Source organism: Bos indicus x Bos taurus, chromosome 15 (assembly GCF_003369695.1).
Source record: "Bos indicus x Bos taurus breed Angus x Brahman F1 hybrid chromosome 15, Bos_hybrid_MaternalHap_v2.0, whole genome shotgun sequence".
NCBI lineage: Eukaryota > Metazoa > Chordata > Mammalia > Artiodactyla > Bovidae > Bos > Bos indicus x Bos taurus.
In genome coordinates this window covers 48,826,169-48,836,736 of record NC_040090.1, presented here as the reverse complement: position 1 = coordinate 48,836,736, position 10,568 = coordinate 48,826,169, and the positions used below count along the sequence as shown (strand labels likewise).

Genomic DNA, 10,568 nt, shown 5'->3' with positions numbered 1-10,568 from the left:
CTGTTTCAAGAGTTTGCCCGCCTCGCCCCGAAGGCGGCTCCCGCCCTGCTGCGGCCTCAGGGGCCAAGGGGCATGCGGCGGGCTGGGGGCGGGGAAGGCGCGGGGACAAAGGCCGCGGCTACCGCGCCTCGGAGGGCGGGTGCGGCGGCGAAGTCCCGCCGCGGTGCCGGGACCCGGCGAGCCCGGGCACTGGCCGCGCGCCCGCGCCGCTAAGAACCAGCGCCTCAATGGATCGCCCGGGGGCGCAGCCCGGGCCCGCGCAAGCCGAGCCCGCCCGGCCGCCGCCCGCGCCGCCCCCGCCCCCGCCCCCTCCTCCTCTCCCCGCGGCGGCTCCGCGCGCGGCGAACATGGCGGCGGCGACGGTCGGGCGGGACACTTTACCTGAGCACTGGTCCTACGGCGTGTGCCGGGACGGCCGAGTCTTCTTCATCAAGTGCGGCGCGGGAAAGCCAGGACGCGGGCCGGGGCGCGGGCGGGCGGGGGTGCGGGCCGGGCGGGCGCCCCCGGAGCGGCGGCGGCGCTAACAGGTGCACCTCTCTCTCCCCTCAGTGATCAGCTCCGCTACACGACCTGGCTGCACCCGCGCACCGGGGAGCCCGTCAACTCCGGCCACATGATCCGCTCAGGTGGGCGCCGGAAGGGAGGAGTGGGGCGCCTGGAGGGGGGGCGTGCGCGTGGGTGGCCCAAGTTTGATCGGACTTTTCTCGCTTTCCCGCAGACCTGCCCCGTGGCTGGGAGGAGGGCTTCACGGAGGAGGGCGCCAGCTACTTCATCGAGTGAGTGTTGGGGGCGCCGGGCCCGTACCTGTGCCTTGAGGGTCAGATCGGGTTTCCGACGCGCCCCCGATCCCTCCCCCCGCGCGGGTCCCGGCGGGTTGGCGCGCACTGAGCCGTACTCGTGTGAGGTTTTTTTGTGCCTGATTTCTGTGGCGGGCTCTAGGGGGAAGGTGGGAAGGAGGCCGTATCTACACAGGGGGATTCTGGAGTAGGGCCCGATGTGGGCGCCGGGGGCTTCAAACTGCGCCCTGGACACCGCGACTGGGCGGGATTCGGGCGCTGTTGCGATGGCATGGACACACCCCCTCACTGGGGTCTCCGGCTGCAAGGAACCTGGCGCGCGCCGGGGTTGGGGAGAGCAGAAGTAGGAGTTCTGATCCGGGTCCAGCAGCTGGGGTTCGGGAGGGAGGAAGAGAGACGGACGGTGTCTCGTCTGGGGGAATTTTATCTTCTGGGGCGCGATCTCTCGGATGGTTGGTGGAGAGTCGGAACCGCACTCCGCACAGCTCCAAAGCAGGGGCCTGCGGGGGAGAGAGAGGGTGGGGAGGGGAACAGTCGGCCAATTACGTTCCTCGAAGACTCCTGCCTTTGGTAGTCAGTCAGCTTTCCGTAAAAGCTCGGGAGCCCCAGTCGACAGGTCCCCTAGACCTAGGTGTGCAGGAATGAAATCGAGGCCCAGGGAGTTCAGGCGCCCTTCCGACGCTAACACTAGTATAGTCTTTACTTTCTCACTCTGGGTGTGGACCTGTGTTGCAGCGTTTTTTTGCAGCCTCCTGCCTGCTCGCGGGAGTTCAGAAACTGCTTTTGATCCTTTGCCCCAGTGCCTGGCACAGAGTAAGGTACTCGGTAAATGTTTGCTCACGGAATGAATAAACTAGCCAAAGGATGGACGCGGGTGTATGTTAAGGGTGAGTGAGAACTCCTTTCTTCACCAACTGAAACATTGCTAGTCAGTAGTGGAGCAACATATTTGAAACTCGAATGGTCTAAAATACCCCAGAGCCTCCCTCCCCGTTTTTGGGCTCTGGCAGGTGGTTGAAATTCTGTTGGATGAGATTTATAGTAACGACCAATAGCTGTTTTGCCATTCTACCTCATATTTGTGTTTGAGAGAGAAGTTGGGGAGCTGGCTGGTGTCAACTTGAAAAATAGTCACAACCTAAAAGTTGAGAGTTATGGTTTATTCGGTGGAAATTTTTAGGTCTCAAGCCTGGGAGGCAGCATGTCAAGTAACTCTCAGAGAAGTGCTCAGGAGGTGAGGGGAGGAGCCAGTTTTGCAACAAAGGGCAGGTTGTCTGAACATCAAAAGATTATTGTTAATTAAAGAAAACCATATATCCCAAGTTAAGGAATTTAGTGTCTTCTGTGTATGGGAAGATATAAGAGTCTGGATTCAATGAAATCATTTTTTTCCTATGTACCTCAGCTAGGATCCTGGTTTTCACATCCTGAGCTTCCTTTCTTCAACGGCTTATGGTAGGGAGTGGTTGTAGTCTGAGGGCTGCTGCTGCTAAGTCACTTCAGTCGTGTCCAACTCTGTGTGACCCCATAGACTGCAGCCCACCAGGCTCCCCCATCCCTGGGATTCTCCAGGCAAGAACACTGGAGTGGGTTGCCATTTCCTTCTCCAATGCATGAAAATGAAAAGTGAAAGTGAAGTCGCTCAGTCGTGTCCAACTCGACCCCATGGGCTGCAGCCTACCAGGCTCCTCCATCCATGGGATTTTCCAGGCAAGAGTACTGGAGTGGGGTGCCATTGCCTTCTCCCTGAGGGCTGCTAGATGGCAGGTATTCTCCTTCCTGAGTTTCCTTAGGGCTGATGACTGTCACATCCTTGTTTCCTGATATGGCAGGAAATATTCTATTTCTTACTGGGGCCTCAGACTTCTTGGTCAGTGGACTTCTCTGGCTCATAATTGCATTTATTGATATTATGAGATTTCTCCTGTGTACCACACATTGTTCTAGGCATTGCGACTACGGAAGTGAATGAGGCAGACACTGGTCAGGTAGGTACTCAGGGAGTTTGCAATGAGTAGGGGACGGAAGGAAGCAGAAAAACAAGTAAAAAGACAAACAAGAGTAATGTCAGATAGTGGTAACTAGCATGCAGAAAATTAAAGTAAGATGATGTGGTAAGTAACTGGGCGATTTGGTTGGATTGGAGGTTAGTGTTGGAGTTCTGAATAGGTGACATTTAAGGTATAATCTGAATGACAAGAAAGAGCCATCTTTGTGTTGATGAGCTGGTAAAGCATTTCTAGAAGAGAGAAACTGCCGGTGAAAGGGCTTTAAGGCACAAAAGAGCTTCAAATTCAAGGAGCAGAAAGGCCAGTGTGGCTGGAGTGTGGTGCAATAAGGGAGAAAGTGGCAGAAGAGGCTGCAGGATCTTAGTTCCCCAACCAGGGATTGGACCTGGGTCCAGGCAACCGCTGGATGGCCAGGGAGTTACCTGATTTACATTTTCAGAATGGTCGCTCTGCCTGCTCTAGTGTGGGCTGTAGGTGGACAAGTACAGGGACAGCGGTGGGAGGCTATTGCTGTAGTCCAGGCAGGAGTTAATGAAGGCCTGACTGAGGGTGGTAGGTAGTGCTGGAGATGGAGAGAAGTAGTCTTAGTGATTGGGTTGCAGTCTGTGAGAAAAAGACAAGGGTCAGGGATGACTCCCAAGGGCTTGAGCACCTGAGTGGATGGGGCTCACGTCACTGAGATAGGAAGGCTGGGAGCAGGTTTGAGGGGTGGGGGAGAGCATGAGATCTTGTTTTGCCATGTTACATTTTGATGTGACTGTATCAGTTAGTCAGATGTGTGAATCTGGGCCCTGGAGAGAGAGAGGACTAGAGATATACATTTGGGCATCATAAGGTTATTCAAGGCCTAGATTCGATGGAATCACTTAGAAAAAGAGTTTAGAGAAAAGATCACCTAAGCCTTGGGAGAGAGTAGCATTTAGGAATTGGCAAAAGAGAAGGACTGAAAAGGTAGGAGAAAGCCCAGGAGAATGAGGGGTCCCACAAGCCTAAAGGACAAATCCTGAGTGAAATAAGTAGAAAAGAATACTTGGGGTGAGGAAATAGTAAGTATAGGCAAATCTTCCAGGTGGTTTTGTTGCAAAGTGGAGTTGAGGAACTGAGAACTAGAGAGGATGTGCATTTGGGGGGTGCATGGTTGTAGAGGGAGATTATACAGCATGTTTTGTTTGGATGGGAATGATCCAGTAGAGATGGAGAAGTAGATGATGCAAGAAAGAGATGGGACAGTTACTGGAGCAGTGTTTCAGCGATAGTGGGAGGGAAGGCATCCAGGACTTCAGTCTCATTGGTCTCAGACAGGAACCAGGCCTTTTAGCCATTTGCAGAAAGGAAGAGGGTGAGTGCCAGAGCTGATATAAGGAGGTTCATAGGGTCGGTGAGAGGAGAGGTAGGTATTCCTTTCTGATAGGTTCTGTCTTTTCCATGAGGTATTAGGCAAAGTCTTGGGCTGGGGGACTTGAAGAGTGTAGGACTCTATAGTCACAGCCTCCCAACCTTCCTGTCTTTTGCTGACTCTTCTCCAGTAACTGGTATCAAGTCCCTGGTGATCATCTTACAGCAAACCCTGACTCCCTACCTGGCACTCTAACTCCTAGGGCCTTGACGAGTCCTCCCAGGCCCAGGGGAAAGCAATATGTGAAAGTGTCCCTGCGCTCAAAGGTGATCTATGTGGGGAAGCTGAGACCCTATGGCAGTCGATTATATTTCCTACCTCCCCTGACAATTTCTTGAGAGACTTAAGGGTTTGCGAGTTACTGTTCTCCTTTTCCCCGAATAAAAATATTCTTTCAGTCTGCTTTCTTAGATTTGCTATGAGCATTTCTGAGTGTTGTATTTTTTATAGATCCTCTTCCAATAGGGCTCAGTTAGAGGGACGAAGCCCATGTGCAGCTGCTTGTATTTTCCCTACTGGATCCTCAGACTAGAGAGTCATGTGAATTTTTTAGGATGCATCAGTAGATTTGGCAGATGTTTGAATACTTTCCAGAGAAAAGTTTCTTGAAGCAGAAAACCTGGAGCTAAGGCAGGTGGATTTTAGTTTGATTTCTGCACTTTTGATTAGTTTTGGGGTTAACTTGGGACAGAAACAAGGACTCTGTTCCTGGTTCTCCTGGTTCTAGACTCCATGATGCTGGTATTCCCTAGGAAGACTTCCTATAATCCAGCGCTTCTTTACTTTCTCTTAGCCAGAGACCAAGTTATGATAGTAATTGGGATAGTAGTGTCATTAATAGCAATAGCAATGGTAGTAATAGCAATTATGTAATGCTGCTGCTGCTAAGTCACTTCAGTCATGTCCGACTCTGTTCGACCCCAGAGACGGCAGCCCACCAGCCTCCTCCGTCCCTGGGATTCTCCAGGCAAGAACACTGGAATGGTTTGCTGTTTCCTCCTCCAATGCATGCATGCATGCTAAGTTGCTTCAGTCGTGGCCGACTCTGTGTGACCCTATGGACAGCAGCCCACCAGGCTCCTCTGTCCACAGTATTCTCTAGGCAAGAATACTGGAGTGGGATGCCATTTCCTTCTCCAGCAATTATGTAATAGCTTCATCTTTTTGAGTCCTTGAAAAATGCCAGAAACTGTTTTTGTAACTATTATCTGATTTAATTCTCACAACAACTTAATGAAGTAGGAACTGTTACTAGTTCCATTTTACCAACGAGGAATCTTGTATAATCCTGGGTATTCAGGCGGAAAAGGGCAGTTCATGTTCTTCAGTACCTTTTCTTTTTTGAAATGTTATTTATTTATTTTTGGCGGTGCTGGGTCTTCGTTGGTGCTGCAGAGTGGTCTTTTCTCTAGTTTCGGGGACCAGGGCTATTCTTGGTTGCGATGTGTGGGCTTTTCATTGTGGCAGCTTCTTTTGTTGCAGAGCACGGGCTCTAGGGCATGTGGGCTTCAGTAGCTGCGGCTTGCAGACTCTAGAGCACGGGCTCAGTTGTGGCACATGGTTTCAGTTGCTGCATGGCATGTGGGATCTTCCTGGACCAGGGATTGAACCTGTGTCTCTTGTATTGGCAGGCAGATTCTTTACCACTGAGCCACCAGGGAAGCCCCATCCAGTACCTTTTCTTATTGATCCTTCTAACAGGCCCTAGAAGCAGCAAATCATGGATTATCCTGTTTTACAGATGATGAAATTCAAGTTCATGAAAGTTCAGTTATTTGGCTAAAGTGTTAGAGCTGGGAGTCTTCATGGTCACCATGGTGGTGGTGGTGGTGGCTTCTACCCCACATCACCAGTGAGAACTTGTGTTGATACTTGAAGCAGTCTTATATCATGTATCATCACTCTGAGTCAGGCTGCCCAGGGCTCATGTGGCCACACCCCTTCTTTGTTTTACTGGGGATTGAGGTGCCTTGAATCGGCAGCAGCCCTTGGTATCCTGTGCTGATTGGTGGTGGCGGCACATGTCTCTGATGAGTAAGAAATGGAAGACATTAATTTTTTTTTTCCTGCACTATATGGCTATTGGGAATCTTAGTTCCCCAACCAGAGATGGAACCCACGTGCCCTGCAGTGGCAGTGTGGAGTCCTAACCACTAGTCCACCAGGGAATTCCCCGTTAACTATTACTTAGTGAAAACAGTTTGACAGACACACCCTTTTCAAACATGAAACCCATGAAGGAAAAGTTCTAGAAGAGGCTTTGGGAGCTAGAGTATCACAGTGGGCTGGTCTTCAGGGTTTCATGGAACCCTGTAAGTTGGGTTCTCCCTACAGCAGCCTTTGAATAGCTCTTAAGTTGACAAGCAGGAAGAATGGCACAGAGGAGGGGTCCTGGCTCCTCCGAGACTTTGGTGCCCAGCGCAGCACTGGACAGAGTAGGCATTGGTATTATTGAAGTAGGTCAGGGGTGTAGGGGAAACTGGGCAAGTTGAAGGAACAAAGCCGTCGGAAACCACACCTGTCAGGGCTGATACCTGGACCTCAGGCTTCTTGGATGTTGTCGCTTGCTGTCAAGAACAGCACTCAGTGTGGGAACCTGGCGTCCTTTGGCTTCTTCACCTTATAACCTCATGCCGTGTCTGGGGAGCGAGACGTCTGTTGGTCTTTGGACCAGGCCTCCCACCCTCCCTGGATACCAGGCTTTAGTGTCTGCTGTAACTTGGCTTCAGGGTCCTGGTGGGAAACAGATGATTCCACAAGGTCTCATCTAGCTTGAAGGCCCTCGGTTTTAGCTTTCGAGCCTTCCAGGGCTGTCCTGTGTAGATGCCATTCTCCTTGTGGGTGCCCATTGGATTAAGGCCAGTTTCTCCTCCCAGCCCTTTGGACTGCAGCAGATCCCAGGGCAGGACTGGAAACCTGATTTGCAGTACCCTGTGCAAAATCAGAGTGTTTTAAAAGCCATGCAAAAAAGTGCCATTAAAGGTATTAAAGTATAAAGATCCTTTCTTTGCTTCTGCAGGCTTTCTACTTGCTATCGATATTTAATGTCATTCTAAGTTTAGAAAAATAAAAAATTTAAATTCTTGGCATAAATCTTGTGGTTCCTCTCTGTATTGTGGAATATAAAGTTTTCAGTGCAAACATTAGGTCTTTGACCTCACAGGCTGAATCGCCACCATCATGCCCCACTGCTAGACACCATGGGGCAAGAGTGCTGGTGCTCAGAGCCCCTGGACAGGAGTGAGTAGCAGCAGTGCTGGGCCGAGCTGTGTGCTCCGAGGCGGCTGGGAGCGGGCAGGCAGAAGAACTCATCGCATGGAGGCAGGGAGTGGAGACCAGGCGTGAGCCAAGGCTTCAGGCCTCCTTCAGAAGTATCACTCCTCTAGAATAATGCTGAATATCTAGAATGTGTGTTTTTATTCTACAAACACAGTCTGAAATTAAAGGGAGAGAGGAGGAATTGGGGAGTGAAGGTTGAACCAGGCATGACAGGATGTCCAGGTGGGGACCCCAGTCAGCTCCAGGCACTAGGTATAGAAGCCTGTGAATACAGGATGGCCCAGGAAACTGCCCTCTTGAAGTTTAATTAAGCCATCAGCCAAGGGAGAGTCTTCCAGGGCACCCCTAGGAAGAAGTCTGTCCCGTCTGCCACGTATTCCTCCCCAGACAAATGTTGAACTTCATGGTGGTGAAATTTGTCTTGTAGCACGCCAGCCTGTTCATTCAGGTATTTGTCATCTTTCTCATTGAGGTATTGCTGGGAACAGCAGTCCCAGCAACTTTATTTCAAACCAGAAAGCAACAGTTCCACAAAGAATGACTGGGAAATTAGCAGCTTACATCTGTTTAGAAGGGAAATTCTGAAACCTCTTGTTGAAGGTTAAGAAAAGGTTCTCCCAGCTTGCAAGCCTTGGCGTAATCCCACACTTTATGTTTCATTTCCTGGTTGCTTTATCAAGGGTGAAAACTGGCTCATAGATTGAAATGTTAGGTTCTGTGTGAAACGAACAAGAGCGTTGTTGTGTAGAGAGCTGGGGAAGGATTAAGAGTCGTGATTGGTGCCACGGTCTCAAAACCAACCCAGAAAAGATCTGGCAAAACCTCTTTAAGACAAATGGTGGCAAGTGGCTTCTTAAGGCTCTTATTTTCAGAGAAAGGACAGGTGGGTGATTTGCGGTGCAGTGTGTGTGTGAAGAGGGTGGGTGTAGATCTCATTCTCTTAATATTTATGGGAGTAAATTTTGGGCTTCCTAAATGGAGGACTTTGGGAAAAGGAGCTTATGTAAGAAAGCAGTTCATGATGTGAACTGTTTGGTGATTTAGTGAGGTGCTTACTCTTGTTTTCTGTGTCTTCAGAAAAGAGCATGGTTTTGAATCTTTTTGCTCCATGTAAAAGAACAACATCTCTGCAAACTGTCAAGGTGTCTTAAGTAAATATTGGCAGAGGAAAAAACATGGGTAAATGTGGTTTTGTTTGTCTGTTGTTTTTAAATGAGTATCAAAACATTTACTTCCAAAACACTGAGAAGTGTTTTGGGTTAATGATTTATTGCTTATGGAGTGCTTCATGAATATTATCAGGTTGGAGGCTCACAATTACGGCATTTTTAAGTGCAGAGATGTGGGCTCATAGAGATTCAAAGTGAGTTCCTAAAGTCAAGTGCTGTATTAACTCAGCCTTTTCAGGCTTCACAGAAGCTGGTGGGCATGTTGTCTCAGCCCAGGGCTTCTCAGACCTTCAACCACAGCTCTAATGTCAGAAACGTGCCTGCTAAGTTGCTTCAGTCATGTTCGACTCTTTGTGACTCTATGGACCAGCTCGTCAGGCTCCTTTGTCCATGGGATTCTCCAGGCAAGAATACTGGAGTGGGTTGCCATTTCTTCTTCCAAGGGATCTTCCTGACCCAGGGATCAAATATCTTTTATGTCTCCTGCATTGGCAAGGAGGTTCTTTACCACTGGTGCCACCTGGGAAGCCCAATGACGGAAGGGTGAAGGCCAACTCACTTGGGAGACTGGATGGTGGATAACATCCTCAAAATGACTCTGTCCAGAAACTCAAATAGACTTTATCCTCCATTTAAGTTATTAAAACAATCCGCTCCCTCATCTTCCATTAAGATCAGCTCTTTGTCAGGAAGCATCGTGTTTGGTGCCTGCTTTTGTTTTTTCCTCAACATGAGCTTGTTCCTGCTGGCCTCCATAAAGCCATCAGCAGCTTTTGGGACTTCGGGTCCTCTTTTGGCTGGACTGAGTTGTGCCAGGACACCTTCCTCTCTTGAATCCGGTCTCCTCACAGTCACTGGGATGTTGGCCTGGCATCAGGGTCAGTTTTTCTTTTTATTTATTTATTTTTAACTGAAGGATATTTGTTTTACAGTATTGCATTGGTTTATATCAAGCATCAAACTTTTCTTGAAGCAGAGCACAGGTGGGCAACTTTATCATGCAGAAAAATGCGTAGGGGTTGTTAGGTGGTGGTAGCTTGTGTAAGGAGTCAGTGACTTAGTGCATGGGCTCTGGAATCTGAGTTATCAGATTCCAGGTCCTCCATGTAACAGCTCCCTAACCCTGGCAGGTTACTACTCCCCGTAAGCCTCACTTCCTTGCCAGTAAAATGGGGATAAATGTGAGAAGTATGTGAATTAATTGATTAAAGGGGTTTAGCAAAACTGCCTGACTCGTAGTAAGTGCCAATAGATGTGAGCTTCTCTTCCAGGTATCCACTCAGCTATCAGGTGAGGTAGAGACATATGTGATTTCTGAGTCCTGATCATATTCAGCTGCTGCTGCCAGAGTCCGTTGCCCTTGAACTGCGATTGCCTGGCTTGGAAACCAAAGATAGGACTCAGCTCAGGAATTGGTTTAGACTAATAAAAACTGTATAACCATCATGGTTACTAAAAGGATGTGCTTGCTTCAGCAGCACATATACCAAAATTAAAATGATACAGAGAAGGTTAGCATGGCCCCTGCACAAGGATGACATGCAAATTCGTGAAGTGTTCCATTCATGAAGCAATTTCTCTTAAAAATTACTTGCTTACAATAAAATACAACTTGAAAGTAAAGAAAAAAAGTGTCCTTAAAATATTTGCTTTAACGTGTTTGACAAAAAAAACTCAAAAATATACACCTGTGTATTCAGGAGAGTAGAATACACTATTGAGAGCAGATGGGGCAAAATGTTAACAGCGGGTAAGTCAGGGTGAGGGGTATATGGACATTCTTTGTACTAGACTTGCAACTTTTCCGTAGGTTTGAAATTTTTCCGAATAAAAAGGTAATTAAAAAAAAACACTACATAACCTTGTCCAACAACAGCTATGCTGTCCCAAGGCCACGGATACCTCATCCAGGCTGTAG

General features: G+C 49.0%; 1 protein-coding gene and 1 non-coding gene across 9 annotated transcripts in view; both read left to right on the top strand.

Moving 5' to 3' along the window:
- Positions 1-315: 315 nt before the first annotated feature.
- The window catches only part of PLEKHA7 (pleckstrin homology domain containing A7), a 228,757-nt gene continuing 218,504 nt past the window's right edge, over positions 316-10,568 (top strand). For 7 of the 8 annotated variants that reach the window (XR_003514710.1, XM_027563388.1, XM_027563389.1 and 4 more), the window contains exons 1-3: positions 316-433; positions 550-626; positions 719-776. Coding sequence is in view for 7 of the 8 variants with exons in the window: in XM_027563388.1 (XP_027419189.1) it covers positions 348-433; positions 550-626; positions 719-776 (221 nt within the window). In the remaining variant the exon portion in view is untranslated. The remainder of the gene's footprint in view (positions 434-549; positions 627-718; positions 777-10,568) is intronic. The other variant, XM_027563391.1, reaches the window with a different exon arrangement.
- On the top strand, positions 10,113-10,219 carry LOC113906097. Its single transcript, XR_003514786.1, has one exon. It is a non-coding gene; the product is annotated as a U6 spliceosomal RNA (small nuclear RNA).